General features: G+C 36.2%; 4 protein-coding genes across 4 annotated transcripts; 1 reads left to right on the forward strand and 3 right to left on the reverse strand.

Annotated features, from left to right (window-relative positions):
• Positions 1–5,157: 5,157 nt before the first annotated feature.
• Positions 5,158–6,085, reverse strand: LOC106398162 (ethylene-responsive transcription factor 9). Its single transcript, XM_013838756.3, has one exon. The coding sequence runs from the start codon at positions 5,854–5,856 to the stop codon at positions 5,314–5,316; it is 543 nt and encodes a 180-aa protein (XP_013694210.1). The 5' UTR covers positions 5,857–6,085; the 3' UTR covers positions 5,158–5,313.
• Positions 6,086–6,848: 763 nt separating this feature from the next.
• Positions 6,849–7,902, forward strand: BNAA03G07690D (uncharacterized protein At4g28440). Its single transcript, XM_013863719.3, has 2 exons — positions 6,849–7,408; positions 7,486–7,902. Exons 1-2 carry the CDS (start codon positions 7,177–7,179, stop codon positions 7,674–7,676), a joined length of 423 nt encoding a protein of 140 aa, XP_013719173.2. The 5' UTR covers positions 6,849–7,176; the 3' UTR covers positions 7,677–7,902.
• Positions 7,903–7,928: 26 nt separating this feature from the next.
• Positions 7,929–8,893, reverse strand: LOC106422934 (protein E6). Its single transcript, XM_048757709.1, has one exon. It carries the CDS (start codon positions 8,733–8,735, stop codon positions 8,073–8,075), a length of 663 nt encoding a protein of 220 aa, XP_048613666.1. The 5' UTR covers positions 8,736–8,893; the 3' UTR covers positions 7,929–8,072.
• A 2,515-nt stretch (positions 8,894–11,408) lies between these two features.
• On the reverse strand, positions 11,409–13,950 carry LOC106401669 (zinc finger protein MAGPIE-like). Its single transcript, XM_013842224.3, has 3 exons — positions 13,533–13,950; positions 12,938–13,334; positions 11,409–12,409 (listed from the first exon to the last, which is right to left on the reverse strand). Exons 1-3 carry the CDS (start codon positions 13,675–13,677, stop codon positions 11,512–11,514), a joined length of 1,440 nt encoding a protein of 479 aa, XP_013697678.2. The 5' UTR covers positions 13,678–13,950; the 3' UTR covers positions 11,409–11,511.
• Between the last annotated feature and the right edge of the window lie 4,863 nt (positions 13,951–18,813).

Below are 18,813 nucleotides of genomic sequence, written 5' to 3' on the forward strand. Positions count from 1 at the left end.
TTGTTTAGCGCGAAAACAAATCTCACAACTCGAGGCTTGCTCAGAATCGAAAACCAGTTTATCTAAAACATGTAAAGATGACAAAACTCGAAAAGAAGGGTGTCCAAGTCTCCTATGCCAAAGTTCTGAAGTAGATGAATTCTTGTACTCAGTCCGATGAACACGTGCAGCCGTGACCCCTGTGAAGTAATAAACCCCCTCATGTTCTTCACCCGTTCCAATCAGGGTCTTCGTAAAACGGTCCTGCAAAACACATAAGGTGTCAGTGAAGATAGCAATACAGCCAGTTTGTTTAAGAAGACAAGACACCGATATCAATGTGCAGTTAAAATCTTCAACATATAAAACATCAGTTAGGTAGTAGTCTCGGCTGAGAACAAGTTTGCCCTTCTTTGTTGCTTTAGAGAAGCGGCCATTTGGAAATCTGACCGAGGAAGAATGTATATCAACGACATCACTCAGGATTGAAAGGTCTCCTGTCATATGATGCGATGCGCCTGTATCTATGATAACATCTTTAGGTGTAGGTTTACCCGAAAGTTTTTCAGAAGACAATGATTGTTGAGTGGTCTGAAGAAGTTGAAGTAGTTGAGTGATCTGATCGTTGTTAAGTGTTGGAGAGGGAGCCGCAGAGGCATTGTTTGTTAGTGCTCTCGAAGAGTTAGACCTGCCACGACCCCGTCCTGAGTTCTGAGAACGTCCACCACGTCCACGAGAATTATTTCCTGCATTCGTGGTATTCTTCTGTTCATACCACCATTCTGGATAGCCGTGCAAGAGAAAACATTCACTCTGATCATGTCCTTTGCGAGAGCAATGAGTACATGATCGATTTGGATCCCGACTTCGGGTGAAGACTGTTGTAGGTTGTTGCGTAGTGGTTTTGACAAGATCAGTTTGAGCAGCTTGAGCAGTGAAGCCGACTGCCTCTGTTTTGTGTTCCTTTGATCGTGATGTATTGTTGTGTTGTTCTTCACGGATGACGCGGGAGTACACATTGTTGATGTCGGGAAGAGGGTCCTCATCAATTATCTGAGATCTGATGTTACGAAACCGAGACTCATCCAGTCCAAATAAGAACTTGTGAACTCGTATCTCCGCTCGTTCTTTTTCTATATCTGCGGAAGCATCACAAGAGCAAGATCGAGGTGTCTTGAGATTATCAAGTTCCTCCCATAGTTTCGCGAGCCGGCCATAGTACTCGATCACAGTCTGACCATCTTGTTGACATGTATTAATTTCATCACGAAGTTGATGAATTCGGACCCCATTCCGAACAGAGAACCGACGCTGGAGGTTGTCCCAAAGCTTATGCGCGTCAGGTACAAAGGTTACGGTTGATCTGATTTTAGGGTCGATGGACGTTCTGATCCATCCAACAAGCATCGAGTTTGTAGCTAACCATCGTGAGAGATCTGGTTCTGTCGCAGGTTTTGGGATTGTTCCCTGGATGAAACTTAGCTTTCGCTTGGCTTGGATAGAGTTTGATAACTCTGTAGCCCATTCCGTATAATTATCACCGCGAAGCAAAACAGAGGTAATCAGTGCTCCAGGGTTGTCGGAAGGGTGTAGATAGTATATGCTAAAAGCATCATTAGGAGAGGGTAAGGTTGCCATAGGCGTAGAGGACAGAGCTAAAGTCGTGTCTCCCATGTTTCTTGAGTATCAAGAAACACGTTTTAGTAGTAGAAAAAAAAAATTAGGTTTCAGGTTCTTTTTGCTCTGATACCATGAAATAAGTTATTATTGAATAGAATAAAACAGCTTGTCTATTCTCACAACTAAAGCTCTGTATTTATACATAGACGTTTCCTATTAGGATAAGGACTAGGAAACTAAACATCATTATCTATCTAGAAGTAGGAGTTATCTCCATATAACTTGTAGTTATCCCAATAAGTAACGATCATATGTATAATCAGATTCATTTGCGCTATCCTCGAATTATTCATCTCTCATGTTGAAACGTGTTATGTTTTCGGTTGTGTTTGTCGACTAGAATATAGTTGTATACGGTTCCACAAGGAAATATGAACGATTTTATCATATACTTTTTTGTATAAACAATTCTATTAAGTTCTTTTTGTGGACACCTCACGAAACCAATTAGCTTTTCATAGGAGGCATGTGTATGTGGTGGACAGATGTACACAAATGAGACGTGTCCATTAACACTATAATATGAGATACATTCATGCATGTTTGGGATTTACAAACATGTAAATACTCCAGCTGTGGATTATAGTCCTTATTAACAATGGGGAAGAGAGAATAAAGTATAAATCCACAACTACGTATCGCCATGATTCATTAACTGAGTACCGCCACGATGAGAGAGGCGTTGATGCAGCGTATCTTTAGGAGGAGTTGGGTTTATTTCTTATTCTTTTATTTTGAATTCTAGTTAGTTGAATAAGTCATGTTCCTTTATTTGAGGAAGCGTGAGTTGTGGCTTGACCCGATCGTTTGTGACGGGATCTCTTTAAGTTAGTTTTCCTTCTTTGTGAACTATTCAGTTTTTATAAAATATTCAGAGCTTTACAGCTGAAACTTCCTTTTTTGATCAAGTTTGATCTTAGAGAAGAATCTCTCTTTCGGATATTCAAGTGAATCAACGAGACTTGAGATTTGTTACGCTTCTGCTACACCAGTTTGGTATCAGAGCCAAAGTTCCTTTAAATTTTTTTTTTTTTTTCCATGCCGCCGAGACGAGCGCAACCGATGAATGAATGGGGAGAACTGCGACAAACGTTGTTGGTAATGCAAGAAAACATACAGGCTACCATCCATGACTCGATACATGAGCTAGCTGAGGTATTGTTGCAACGGGAACCTCAACGTCGCAGATCCGTACGTGATGAAGATGAGGAGTCGGACGAGGACATCAATCCTTTTGCGGAGTATCGATCACGCCGTGATGATGAGGGCAGTGATGTGCCGCGGGAGAGAGATGATCGACGATGGGAAGCTGGGTTCAAGGTAGATATACCGGAGTTTCATGGCGGGAGCACGCAGCAGGTATAGCACATATGATGTGGAGTTTTATGCTATCATTCAGGCAATCAAACACTGGAGGCACTATCTGTTTCATCGTGAGTTCATCCTCTACACAGATCATGATGCCTTAAAACACCTGGATAGCCAAGTTAAAGTCTCAGCAAGACACGCCTCTTGGGTGGCCTTCCTGCAGCAATTTACTTTCTCTATTCGCCATAAAGCAGGGAAGTTGAATAAGGTTGCTGATGCGTTGAGTAGGAGACACAGTCTTGTCACGACCTTGCACACAACAGTACCAGGATTTGCTTCTTTTGCAGACCTTTACATCACAGATCCTTACTTTGCCTCGGTTCTGCGAGATGTTCAGGCGGGGTTGCGATCAGATTTCTCACTTCAGGATGGGTTTCTGTTCAAAGCAAATCAGATTTGTGTTCCGGAGAGCAGCCTGAGGTTACGGATCATCGAAGAGCTTCATGCAGAGGGTCATGTGGGACGAGACAGAACACTACAGTTGGTATCACAATCCTATTTCTGGCCGACATTGAGGAAGGATGTTGAGAGGTTCGTGGAGCGTTGCCGTTCATGTCAACTTGCTAAAGGACGTGCGTCGAATGCTGGGTTGTATCTGCCTCTTCCAGTACCCACGCAGCCTTGGACCGATTTGAGCATGGATTTCATTTTGGGGTTACCTCGCACCCAGCGAGGAAATGATTCGATATTTGTCATTGTGGACAGATTTTCGAAAATGTCTCACTTTGTGGCGTGTAAGAAGACGACAGATGCTCAGGCCGTGGCTCAGTTGTTCTTCAAAGAAGTCTATCGGCTACATGGCCTACCAACTTCGATAGTTTCTGATCGAGATACTCGATTTCTCTGTCATTTTTGGAGATCTCTTTGGAAGCTCTTGGGGACGAGCTTGGATATGAGCACTGCTTATCATCCTCAGACGGATGGGCAGACGGAAGTCACAAACCGTGCGTTGGGTAACATGCTGCGGAGCTTAGTAGGGGAAAATGTCAGGTCGTGGGAAACAAAGCTACCACAGGCTGAATTTGCCCATAACCATGCCAACAACCGCAGCTTGGGCTTTAGTCCTTTTCAGGTGGTGTATGGGAACATTCCCCGTGGTCCTTTGGCGTTAACAACATTACCTGACACGACTAGACTGCATGGGACTGCACTGGATTTCGTTACATCGTTGCATGAGGTACATTCTAAAGCCATTGCTAACCTTGAAAATTCAGCAGCAAAGTATAAGGAGGCAGCTGATAAGCATCGGCGTGAACTCATTTTGGAGCCTGGTGATTTGGTGTGGGTGATCCTTACAAAAGACCGTCTTCCTCTTCATGAGTACAACAAGTTGAAGTCGCGAAAGATCGGTCCGGTGAAGGTGATCGAGCGCATTAACCCAAATGCGTACCGAGTAGACTTACCTCAGCACATTCGAACAGCAAATGTATTCAACATCAAGCATCTCAGTCCTTTCAAAGGCGATACAGACACTGCAGATTCAGAGGCGAATCTTCTCATACCCCCGGAGACCTGATGCAGCGTATCTTTAGGAGGAGTTGGGTTTATTTCTTATTCTTTTATTTTGAATTCTAGTTAGTTGAATAAGTCATGTTCCTTTATTTGAGGAAGCGTGAGTTGTGGCTTGACCCGATCGTTTGTGACGGGATCTCTTTAAGTTAGTTTTCCTTCTTTGTGAACTATTCAGTTTTTATAAAATATTCAGAGCTTTACAGCTGAAACTTCCTTTTTTGATCAAGTTTGATCTTAGAGAAGAATCTCTCTTTCGGATATTCAAGTGAATCAACGAGACTTGAGATTTGTTACGCTTCTGCTACACCAGGCGTGAAGACTTTTTAGAAAAGGGAAGGAAAGAAAACTTTTGTTATTCTACTACGTGTCTTGTGGACGGCGAAAAGCACACGTGAACACCACCTGACACCAATACCTCATCTGCTCATCCCTCGTCAATACGAAACCCAAATGGTTAGGACTTTAATTAATTAGGTCCTCTTAAATAATTCAAATTACCATTTTTTTAACTTTTAAGCCTAGACTAAAATGTCACAAATAGTTAAGGTTTTTTTGTTGCTTTTGGTTTCTTTTTATCTTTAGTCTAAATTCGACCAACCTAAGTACAGTAGAAACATATTGACAACAATAAAACCCAAGTACATTAGAAACATGAATCTACCAATAGAAGTACAGACACAATTAAGAAATGACAAAATATATTTCTTCAAGACAAACTGAAAAAAGGATAATATTGTTAAATTAAAAATTAAGCTCGAGTACAAAAAAAAAGATCTAAACGTCCATCGATGGAGCTAAGCTAAGTTCTAGATTCAGATCCCTTCGCAGCTTATAATCAGCTGCATCCCTCTTGACTTCCACGGTGGTTCTGAGACCGATACTCAATCCCATTTCCATTGGCTCGAACCGGACTGGGAAACCTCGAACCAGCTCCTCTCTGGACGCAGTAGCATGCGGCAGATCTAAGAAAAACCCAGTAACCGTTGGAGCTAACACGCCCGAAACATTATTTCCACAAACTCCCTCACGCGCCGTCACATGGGTCCCCAAAGCATTCCCTGCATCGACGCCGCCGCTGAAAGGGAAGTTGGTTGTTGCCTTGGAACCACGGAACTCTCTCGCGGCGGAGTCGTAGGCTCTAGCGGCTTGCTCGGCCGTGTCAAAGGTTCCTAGCCAGACCCGAGTTTTCTTTCCCGGGTCACGGATCTCAGCCGCATATCTCCCCCAAGGTCTCTTCCTCACTCCCCTATAATGCACCTCCTTAACCTTTCTTCCGGCGGCGTCGTCGTGACCCACATTTTTCAGTGTTGGGGACATATCTTCGATAAAAGATGGTAATATTTTACAAAGAGTGAAAGTATCGTTTTATAAAAAGTGACGTAATCTTTAACAAAAGGATAAAGAGAAGGGGAGAGAGAGAGACGGCCAATGATGTAATCTTTAACAAAAGGATAAAGATAAGGGGAGAGAGAGAGACGGCCAATGATGTTTGAGTTTGACTGAGTCCGCCGCTTTAGAGAGAAGATTCAAGAGAGTTTGATGAGCTGTACAACTTGTACTTGTTATTACTTATTAGGTGACGGCTTTTATGTTGATGCGGCGTGACTTTCTTTTTTGGACTCTCCAAATCGCTTATTTTCTCCTAGCGGCTCCTTACAAATGGTATGCTTCTGGATTTGGACTTTGTAAGGACGTCCTAGATATTGGGCTCTTTTGTTTTATCTGAAAGCCTTTTAAATTTAGGGGCTTTAATTTTTTCTTTGTTAGGAAAAATTAATTTGAATAACTTAACAAATCTGTAAGTGTACATTTTTATTAATTTAAATTTGATATTTTAAAATATAGAACTTGCATCTTATACTTGACAGTAAAAAATTGATGAATTGACGTATAATAACACTCAAAATAAGCCTACTCATAAGTTCAAATAATATTACAGTTGAGCCCATTATTATAATAGTTCACTATTGAGCCCATTATGATGGTCAGTTTTTTTTTTTCTTGTAACATTAGAAAGAAAAAAAATAGTACAACTGATAAAATTAAAAGTGAAGAAGCTTTATTGTGAACCATTTTCTTCGAATAGAATTTCGATGCGATTATTTTCAGCAACATACAATCGAAAAAATTCCAAGCTCTACTTTGAGACTTCTTTTGTTATATAACATTGGCCAAACTCTAATTTATATCTATAGATATCCATCGATTAAGAATCCAATATACTGATTTTTCGAAAAAAATTGGACCTACCAATTTTCAACGATTTTAAGAACATTGTCATGCAACAAAAAACTGTTCCTCCAATCTTTGTTATTGAAACATATATACATGGTGATTTTCATACCGATAAGTTCTTTACCACTTACATATGGAAACATAATGATTGTCTCGTTAAATAAAATATATTTTTTATTTTTTAAATATAGCCCATTATGATATTCAGTTTTTTTTAAAAAAATATATAATTTCTTAGTGTAATAAATCTCATTAATTCAGTAAGATTTTCCATATAAATACCAATTAAGAGGATTAAAACCCTAAACAAGAAGACTGCGAGACGAATCTAACAGCGACTCTTGGTCACCCAAAGTCAGAAAACCCCCCTAGAATTCTACGTGAAAGCGGGCGAGTTACACAATGTCAACGACGACCGTGCAGCAGACGAAACCAGTTTTCGTGAAGGTGGATGAGCTAAAACCAGGAAAAAACGGCTATAACTTGACCGTGAAAGTAGTTGAATCCAATCCCGTCACACCAGCGACCCGTAAAAATGGTTCGTTGACGCGGCCATTTCGAACTCATCGTATCGCCGAGTGCCTTATCGGTGACGATACTGGATGCATCCTTTTCACTGCTCGCAACGATCAAGGTACGCTCATAATGGCTCAGTTTTTGCCTCTGTTTAATTGAACATTAATGATGTTCTATTGGGATTTGCTAATGTAGTTGATGTAATGAAGACTGGGGCAACTGTTACTCTGAGGAATGCAAAGATCGACATGTTTAAGGATACGATGAGAATGGCCGTTGACAAATGGGGACTCATTCAAGTCACTGATCATGTTTCCTTCGAGGTTAACCGACAAAACAATCTTTCTCTGGTAGAATATGAACTCGTCACTGTACCTGTTCAGTAACTTATGTATGTCACTGCTTTTCACGTTTTATTTTACTAAGTTTAACTTTTCATAGAATTCTCTAGTGCACCAGTGGATTAAATTCAGTATGGTTATGAATTTCTTTTAATCCGTTGGTTTAGTTTTAAGACGAGATTGTGTAATATATATTTTTTTCTGCACAGCTCTTGATGTTTTTACCTCAGAGCTTGTTGATTAAATTGGTGTTGGTCTTATGATTTTATTTTTAATGGAATTGTGGTTGTAATTGAGTTTAAGATAAAACATTAAAACTTTTAATATATAGTAATTTAAGTGATTTGTAGATTTTACATCTCTCATAAAATAAAGGTAAATTGAGATTTTACAATTACTCCAAAAGTTCTTTTGCATCTCAAACGAAATCGTATCGACTTTTCAAGGCTCAAACTCCTCATGACTACCTTCCAAGCTCTTGTAGTATTCCTCCATAGTGTCGAACTCGTATGGATGATCATTTCCTTGAGCGCTCTCATACCTGCGGCTAGGGGCATTTTCGGAGCTCCGACCTCTTGTGTTGGTGAAGTACTTACCGTTCTCTGCAAACCTTGTATCACGCATCCCTTGTCTCTCTTCTTCTCTACCGTAGCCTCTCCTATTATCATTATAATTGTTTGTAGTGTAAGTGTATCCATTATAGTTGTACTTGTCCTTTTTCTCACTAAGATCTTCTGATTCTCGGGACTCTTCTTCCTTCTCAAACTCTTCCGGTAGTTGGTTGTTGTTCTTTTCTTCGTCAAATGTAGCCATCAATTTCTCGAACTCCTCGTCTGTGGTCGTAGATGAGACCGGCCACGACTCTTTGGTTTGAGGAATCATACCTGAACCTGGTCCGAAAGGCCCATCACCGAGTCTTCCATTGGCTTGTGCTAGGCCCGGAGCGGGAGCTGAGGTTAGAGCTACCTCTTTGTTGTTTGGACGATCTACGTGAGTGAACTTGCTAAAGAAGAGGTTACCTTCTCTAGCTTCAACATTTTCTCCAATGAAGCAAAAAGCAGCAACAAGGAAGCAAAAGGTTAACTGGACAGCAAATGAAGCCATCAAAGAAGAGAGAAAAGAGATTTGAGGGTTTGAGATGTGTTTTGGTGTGTGAGTGAGTTTGTGTATTAATAGAATTAACAAGTAGTAAAATGGCCAAGCAACATGCGAGGATTAAGGAGGGAGATTTGTCATTTGCATTTGATTGGTCAAAAAGAAAAGAAAATATCATTACAAATCTATTAGTTATGTTATTTATACATGCCTTTTGACTTTTCTCTTTACTGTTTAGTGGTTGAGTTAGTTGAAATTGAAGGTTGGAATTAGATCATGATTTGTGGTAGCAGTGCTTAGATAATGTCAAAGCATATATCTACGTAGCTCTAAAAATGTTTCCTTCTATGAGTTATCACAAAGTTATTATGATAACTATGACTAACCAACTTGCTAAATTTTGTTGTTAATATGATTTATCACTGAATAATATGATAGCATTTTGGTAATAACAAGAAAAATTGATAGTAGATGTGATAGTTAGGTAGACCTTAAAGATAAAAAGCAATGAGTAAGAATGGGTGTGGGGTCCAATTTGAAAATAAAGGGGAAGTGTAGGCATTTACTGTGAATTAAAAGACTTTAGGGACCCATGGGACAATGCGTCATGAAGTTTTTTCTAATCTCAACGATTGCTTAGTGTGGAGTCGAAGCTATCACAGCTTTTGTCCCGTGATCGTCGGCAATTATGTATAGGTATTTTCAACGTTTGTCGGGAACAACTGAGCAGAATAAAAAAGTTCTGAGTTCATAATTTTCTCTATTGGGCCGTATTTATCAAAGGACCATAAGCGTAAGCCCATTTCTCATACCTTAGCAAGGGAGCAACCTCTTCTCTTTCCCATGTTTTGTTCTGGTTGTGTATTCAGCAAAAGCAAATACTCGATGACTTACTTCCTTTCGTTTCTTCTCTCGACAATATAAATTTTATAGTAGTAATTAATAAAAACAGCGCAGAAGCCCCGTAACCTATTTAAAGGCTTTTACACCCAGATATGAGGTTCGAATCCCATGCAATTTCTTGCAGATTACGGGAATCCAGGTTTCAAGTCCCGGAGAAAACGATTTATTAAATAATTATGCAGACGACGGAAAAAGGCTTACAAGGGATCTTCAACATGATGCAAGTAAATCTGGTCAAACATGGATCATCATAGGACGGCTCAGGTAATGCAGTTAGGCGTAGATCCTCATAAAACAGATAGTAATGTTGGTTGTCGAATCGTCTATGTAATCTTTCGCATATCATAATTGTAATATTTTAATAAATCACCGTTAAAAAAAACTAATAAAAACAGTATAAAAGAGCTAGGTTAGATGCAAACTTTACATTATCGTTGAAAAACCCACAACTATGATTCTATGAAGTATATATGACCCTAATAAAAATCATACAAGTATTTATTTGTGGTTTTTAGAAGTTTTAGTAAAGTATGTCACGTCATGTGAGATTTGAATATTCTGTTGCCAATAGTAACTCACATATCTAGCTAGCATAATAGCTTTAGATTAGACAAATGAATACACTGACTATGCCTCTTTTTTCTTTTCAATCTGTCTTCATTTTCATTTTCTTATTATTATCCTACAAGACCTCCACTATGAATTGCCCTGCAAGTTAAGCTAGAATTATTGAGCCAAAAAGCCTTCATCTTTCCTTTTGTCCCCACCACTTCTCGATACACTCTTTATATATGCAGATACAAAACTAATACGCACATACAAAATATAATACTATACTGACATACACTTATTAGCTAAGTAGCTATTTGTGAAAAACAAATCAAGACCTTTCTATACCTAATGAGTATGCATGAATCTTATTTTTATTCGAAAATACCAATGTGTGAATCACTACAATGTGTAGGCCTCGGCATTTTTATCCCAAACTCGAAGTATCTACTTAGACTTGAACCGGAAAAACTGAAACCGAATCCAAACTAGTATACAAAAATATCCGAGCGGAACTTATGAGTTTAGTATTTTGGGGTTTGGTTATAATCCGAACCGAACTGAAATTCAAAATAAGATCCGAAGATATCCGAAATTAGTTAAATATGTTAATGTTTTTATATATGTTAAGCTGATTTAGATATTTTAGAGTATTCAAAATATTTTTGTAATTTGTTTTATTTGTTATTTTGAATAATTTTTAGTTAGTTTAGATAATTTAAATTAGATCTGTGAATAATTTATGTATTTTGAAAAAACAAATTGTCAGTTTTTGAAGTTTAAAAAATATATTTTTGGACGATTTCAAATATTTGTTACAATCTGATCCGGAAGGAACCGATTAATAAAAACCGAACGAGACTTATGAGCATAACACCGAAAATCCGGATTAATCGAACCGAAACTGATGGCCCGAACGCCCGGGCCTAGACAATGTGTCATTCTGCTCTTCTCCGGTTGGTGTGGACTCTTTTCTATTTTTTTATGAATGTAGACTCTATTCTGAGACATCATTTTGAATTTGATAAATCGAGATACAGAAGAAATGTATTGCAGAAAAGTCTTCAGATTCTAATCCAAAACAGAGTTAAGAAAATTAATCAAATAATGTCGTTAAGTTAATCAGAATTCTGTACTGAACGTAACGTAACCACTGCATAGTTTCACGTCACCAGACCGTAGCATACCAAAAATAAGTTTAACTTTTAGTCAATAGATTACACTGATACATTACGAAATATCTAAAATCTTTGAATTAATGAACGAAATAACAGCTTTTATAAGCTCTTGACTGCTTGAAAAAATTCAAAAAAGCAAATTCATTACAAGTGTTTCAAATCCATCCATTGATAGAGGATGAATGATGGCACATTGTTTGTACACCAACTCCTAGGAAATCTCGAGTTTGCCCTCCTCCTCCTGCATCCACACTCTCAACTCTTCTACGTTTCAAGGGGTAGTTTTGTAACTCATCAATCCCCGAGGCTACCGTAACGCCACTTCTAGGGTTCTCGATCTCGTGTTGAAGACCATTGTTACTCATTAAACCGACGCTGTTCGGTCCAAACAAAGCGAAGAACTTATCGCTGCCACCTTCTTCTACAGTCTGATGAAACGTGGATTGTTTGGTGGTGATCGTCGTCGGAGTAGAAGAAGTCACGCCCATCTGAGCCGCTTTTTGAAGTAATGCAGTTGCTGACATGTTCGCAACCGCCGAGGAAGCTGCGTTTGCGTCTTGTGTGATGTGGTCGACGCTGCTAAAAAGAGAAGGCACGGAAAGTGAAGTAGCCGCGTTTGCGTTTTCCTTACTCGAAACTATGTTGATATTTTCATGAGTGATAAGTGAATCGCTAGTCGTTATTAACTCGCCGCGATTATTTGCGTTCCCGAAAACCCAATTGTAATCCTCTTGCGGTGCGATACCTTCGTCTACGGTCACTTGATGATGATTGTTGTTTCCTCCCATCCATAGGGAGAGCGAAGAAGCAGGTTTCATGACGTCATGATGATGATGATCGAAAGTGTTGGTCGTTATAGGGAAGTGGTGCTGTTGCAGTGGCTGTGGTGGTCCGAATGGAAATGGTGGTGGTGATGGTATAAGTGTGCCCATGAGATAATGGTAGTTTAGGTTATTACTGGTAAGGCTTTTGAGATGAGAAGCTGCGTTTAGCCTAGCGGTTTCTTCTGCTAAGGCGTCGCAAAATGCTCTATGCGTGATAAAGCTGTCTCTCCTGTATCCAAAAAATTAACAATTAATCAACACAATTATGCACACATACATAGGTTTATGTTTATGTATATATATAGCTACTACGGTTGTACCTCTTACTTTAACCAAAATATGCCAATCCAAGGAACTGTCTTATTCAAGAAAACAAGAAGCATGTACGCTCAGAGAATGACAAATAGAAAGACTAAAACTCTTCAGCTATTTCGTTTTAGACCCTATAAAAGCTGGCCACTTCCCACAAGTCAACAACAATACATTAAACTTATCTTCTCTTAGTTACAAACAACATAATAAAACAAATTTGTTTATATATAGTGTTCAGTGATATTGTAGACTATTTTAGTTGAAGTGATAGTAGTCTTTCATTCTTTTTTTCATTACCAGAATATATATTTACTAACTCAAGCTAATGTTACTAATAATAAAGTTATTCATGTTTGAATCATTGAATGCATATTGATCATGATAAGCGCTTTCACATAAGTTATAATACGTGATGAAGAGATGTAAAGATTTATATATTAAATACCTGGAGAAAATTGTACCACAGTCACATCTATACTCTCTAGTCCCACAGGTCTTTGAATGAGCCTTCCAATCGGATTGAACTGCATATCTCTTGGAGCATTTCTCGCACTTCCACTTCTTCTCTCCATGTTTCCGACAAAAATGTTTCTTGATTCCTGTAAGGTCACCTAGTGCCCTTGTCGGATGGTGATGAACGCAACTCTTCTCTGGACACACATACACTCGTTTCCGTACTTCTTTGGTGGTCCTCTGCTTTAGTTTCCATGGGAGGTTGTGTCCTCGACGGTGAAGCTGTAGATTCTGGTCTCTTTGGAAACCTTTTCTACATATCTCACAGAGGAAGCGGTTTGTGGCCATAAGCGTCGTTGGGGATAGAGCTATGACTTCGGCTTCTGGATCTGTAGAGATCGGAATAATCAAATAAAATTTATGATATTGATAATGGATCCTATGAATGATCTAATCTGTAAAACGTATGCATGTTTGTAGATCAAGATCGTATAGAAAACAAATCAAGAAGATCACTTTGCTGTTAACATTTTTTTTATCTTCTTAATTAGGGTTTAATTAATTGATCTATTTAACTTAATTATTACCAGGGTTTCCAGGGAGGTTTCTTTTCTTCTTAGCAGGAGGAGGATTAAAGGATTCAAGCTCATGATGATGATCAACATGACCAGTTGTTGATGAGCTTTGGACATATCCTCCACTACTTGAAATTGTCCGATCCTCAGCTGTCATGACTTCTTCTGGACCAAAGTTTTGTTGGAAGAGATACAAAAAGAGAAGCCTTAAGATTAGAGATGGGGGTGAAAGGATAATTAAGAGAGAGAAAAACTATAAACACTTAGAATCAGATGTAAATGCGAACGAGAGGAAAATACAAAAGAGAAGTTATGTTGGTTGCATACTTATATAGACACACTTAATATAAGCGCATATGTGCAATAAGAAAATAATATTCATCTTTCATTCAATAAATGTAGAAGCACCTTGATCAGTAAAAAAATTTGCAGCCATTTTATATATTACACTTTCAAAATGTTCTCATTTTAAAATTCCTACTTCTTACTTTAAAGTTAATGGCGGTGGAAACCAACTACATATTACCCCTAAACTTATCTTCAATATTTGATATTTGTTTTTCAGTGGCAGTGCGGTCATGACACACAGAAAGTTACTATGTCTGCCTTTTCTATTTTGAATGATGATCTCATTATTTATTTGGCCTTGTTTATTTTATCTTTATTCCTTTTTTGTCAACAAAAAGTAAAATAAAAATCACTTTTTTTTTCTTTTTCATCTTTGTGTCAATTACCTTTCCTTTTTCTTTTACTCATATATTTGTGTGTTATATTTAGTACTTGACAGAAGTGTTATTTTTAGTACAATATATCACGAACTAATAGCAATTCAGTCTTAAAAAAACATTTGAAAGGTAAAAATTAGTTTCATTCAAAATTAGATTTGGTTGAAGTTTCGTAAGAAGCGGACCAAAGTCTTCAATAACTATGTGGTAAGTACAGAGTTATAGTTATTTTGGTTACTACAACTATGAGAACTGAAGTACTGGCATCGTAATGCAATCTAGATGTTGAATAATGAATTTGTTTACATGATAGGTACTACTCTCTCCGTTTCTTATTGTAAGTAGTTTAAGGAAAATTCTTTTGTTTCAAAATGTAAGTAATTTCCAAATATCTAGATAACTTTTACATTTATTGGATATAGTGTAACCAATCAAATAATATCAATTTTTTTATAATTGGTTGAACTAATTAATTAAATATTATTTTTCTTAAAGTATCAACTTTCTTAATATTAATGTTTTTAGTCTAAACTACTTGCATTGCGAAATAGAGAGAACATTTCTTGATCCTTTTCATAATTGACCAATTGAGATTTACATTTTCCGTAAATTGAGGGTGGTCAAAGAAGTAAACAGATCCAACGGCAGTGATTGCATCTCTTGATCATTGAGAACAAAGCCTGCAATGCACGTGTACCCATGCACGTGTTCATAAGGTAAAATCCAACAACATACGACAAAGAAATTAAGAACCTAAATAGGTAAAAGAGAATAATCGTCTGGTTGACAGTGAAATCAAAACCCATGCGACATACTCCATAAACTCTTCTCAAGTACCCCACTTCAAATATTCTTTTTTCTTTTTATAGTTTCCTTTTAACTGATAGCCAAAATAATTCAAACTGAATTAACCATCATTATTGTAATTTTAAAATATTTCCATTGAGCAAATAAGATTAATATCACGATACAATAAATTTTATTTTGATGTTTGGAACATCATTTTCCTATTTATATGAGATAAAAACAATTACGAATGCTATCTGGAATTGATTTATAAAGTTGTTAGGAACGAGAATCTTTTTCATGCTTTACTACAAGGATCTTTTTGCAATGTTACCTTTTTCTTTAGCAAAGCGTTTTTCCAATATAAGAAAGTGTGTTTTCCTTCATAAAATGTTTATTTTCAACGTAACATGTGACTCTGAGTCGTATACTATCAAGAGTGCCAAATTAATTATATTATATTAGAAAAATATTATGTAGAACATATTTTTCTACTTAAATTAGATACTTTGATTTTTTTTGATATATCAAAATCTCGAATTCTCGATCATATCATTTTCAAACAAAAGTAAACTAAATCTGTTGCCTTTAGTCAAAAAAAAAACTAAATCTGTTTTTACCCCCCTCGCTGAAAAGTAAAATGATTATGGTGAATTAATTAATTGAAAGAAATTGAGAGACAGATAACTGACAAAATGCAGGTGAATTTTTGGAAGGACGAGACGTCGTCAGGTTGTGGGCTGACTTACTCACCAATTCTTTAGGTAATTTCCACTTTAATCATAATGTAATCATGTTTTAAGATTCCTATAAATGATAACGTTTCTTTAATGTTTTAGTTTTGGACTTTTCTTCTTGAACTTTGGCGGCACTAGAATATTCCCCTAAATTATCGAGACTTCGTTATATAGTATAGTATTGTGCCCTTTACCAGATAATCAAGGTACGCGTTTATGTGTGAATATGCATGTATCCAAAGAACGATAATATGACATCGACATATTTATTTAATCATGCAGATGGATTGTAGAGCTCTGTTGATTTGAATTTGATCAACCTAGTTTTGATAATAACAAACCTAGCTGTATACAGACAGCTCATACAGTTTAAATTTCAAAGAACTGTTAATTTGAATTCTTACAGTCAATATTTGTATTAGTTATAGTAAAAACTACAAACCTAGTTAGGCCCTTTCTCAAAAAAAAAAAAAAACTACAGACCTGGTTAATAAACAACAATGATGAAAGTTCGATATTATGGAGAATGCATCAATAGTTTAATTTACTTTAAAAAGATTAATTTACTTCAATTAAATCTTTTAAGTTCAAAAATGATTGTTCACATATCTTTAATAAAAAGTTTTTTTTTTTTGTTTTGAAACAGGTTTGCTAAATGTAAATGAATGTAAACACATGATTTTTCTAACTGGAAAATATTAACTGAAATTTGAAATGATTTTTTTTCGAACAACATGCATTAGCAGATTAATTTTTGTTCTTATGTTCCTAAATGGTTTAATTGATATATTTTTAGATCCATTTAAAAGAGAAAAATCAAATAAAAGTAACATTGATAAGACAGATTTTGATCTAGAGAGTACACTGCCGATATACCACATGCTTTTGGTCCATAAAAGTGAGATAATCATAGCTTATATATATATATACACACACATATCATCATCATAAATGGAAAACACTCTAAATAATAGGAACGAATTACTCGGCGGCATTGATAAATATTGTCACCAATTAAGACACCATTAGTTTGAAATGTTTGATCTTAAAAAAAAAAAACAAATGAGTTATTTTAAAAACATTAGACTTATGAAGTTCCTTAATTTAATATGTGGTTGCTAACTTATAAGAAATTCAAGAATGCCCTTTTTTTAAAAAAAAAAGAACTTATAAGAAATTCAACCAAAGTTTTTGCTAGCAAGTAGGCAAACTGCGGTGAAAATTGTCACTAGTTGAAGATTAAAAGCATAAGTACATGTATATACATTTCATATACATTTTCACATGTTTATATGTACTGTAGAATAATATTAGCATCGACTGTAAAGTCTTAAAATGGATTCACATAAAACAACAGTAGCTAGAATCCATACTCACATTCTTGGGAGGAAAATAAACAAAAAACGTAGCCAGGAATCACAATCTAGGAGATGTCTAAAGCTCTGGATTATTGTGGATACAATTATATATACCTGTTTAAACGTATGCGTATATAAATATAATGTAATAAACGACATTTCAAAGAAGACAAATGATAGATCCATACCATAGCATAGAAACTTGGAGATATATGAAATTAAAAATAAAGATATAATGGAGATATGATTCGACTTAAAGTATACATATGTCACTTAGTGGATGATAATGGCCTTCTTGTTTTTTCTACGACTTGACCAATCCAATACATTTTCCGTCAAATTGATATCGACATTCCACAAATCAGAATTGGTCTATTTCTTTTGTCTTTTTAATCTTTCAACGACCTTACCCTTACTATTCAACATTTTGTTTTACTTTTTTGTCAATATAAATGCACTTGAAAGCGTTACAATATAAACAAGGGAAATTGCACCCAATAGACACACAAAAAAAACAAAATTCACTGACTAACTAAAAACACATCCTCTCTACTAATGTCTCTTCCTATCTCTCTCTACTTTCTCTCTAAAAATCTAATTTTACTTTTTTTTTGCTATTTAGTAAATAAGCCCTATAAACAACTATAAAAACAAGAATAACAGTAAGGAGGACAATTCTCAGAGCATGATTAACTCACAAACTCCATTAGGTCTCTTAATAATTATTTTAGTAATTAAATGTTGATAAAAACTTTAGTGAAGAGACGCCTACAATTTGTGCTCCAATGCAAGTTTTTTATTTACGGGTCCTTAAAAAAATATTAAACATTGTTTTACTAAACATAAAATTTAATTATTAAATAAAACATAATAAAAATAACATTTAAAACATAGATTTTAAAATAAAAATATAAAAACAAAGATAAGTAAAATAAACGATAATAATTTGAAAGAAGCATTCGAGTTCAGTTGTTGTCTTCGTCACGCCCAAATTTATGACATACATGTTCAACCAAATCAGTTTTCAGTTGTTGATGTATTCGTGAAAAAGAAAGAACAACAATACAAGAGTTTATGATTCTTTTGGTATGGACTTGAAACTTTAAAGAGAGAACAAGAACAAGAGATTATGAAACTTTAAAGAGAGAACAAGAGCAAGAGATTATGAAACTTTAAAGAGACAACAAGAGTATTGTGAAGTTATATAGAAACTTTGAAAATTTTGTTAACCTTCACAAATTTCTTTTTTTTAAGGAATTGGATTGTGACTGAATAACAAGAAAATAAGCTTAAACATTTTAAAGATTGATTTTGTAGTTTGGTCAATAATACTAGAACAGGGAATTCAAGATGATAATTCGATATTCTACAAACATTAAAGCAACAAAACTTTGACATAAAACAGCCAAGTGCAAACCAAGAACCAATAGAACAAGCACAACCCAAGTGAATAATACAATATTTAGAAACTTAAAAGCGTTGATCATCAAAATTTTGTTTCAACGTCTGAGAGATCTACGCCTTCTCGGTAAAGCTCAAAGTCATTAGCGCTCCATCTGCAGACCAAGTTGAGTTTGAAATAGCCAACTTGATTCCCAACGGACACTGCAACAAGTAATTATAATAACTAAAGCATAAGCAGATTTTTCATAACACAAACGTGATGAAGAAAGACATTTGGATTCTT

This window comes from Brassica napus, chromosome C5 (genome assembly GCF_020379485.1).
Source record: "Brassica napus cultivar Da-Ae chromosome C5, Da-Ae, whole genome shotgun sequence".
Taxonomy (NCBI): domain Eukaryota; kingdom Viridiplantae; phylum Streptophyta; class Magnoliopsida; order Brassicales; family Brassicaceae; genus Brassica; species Brassica napus.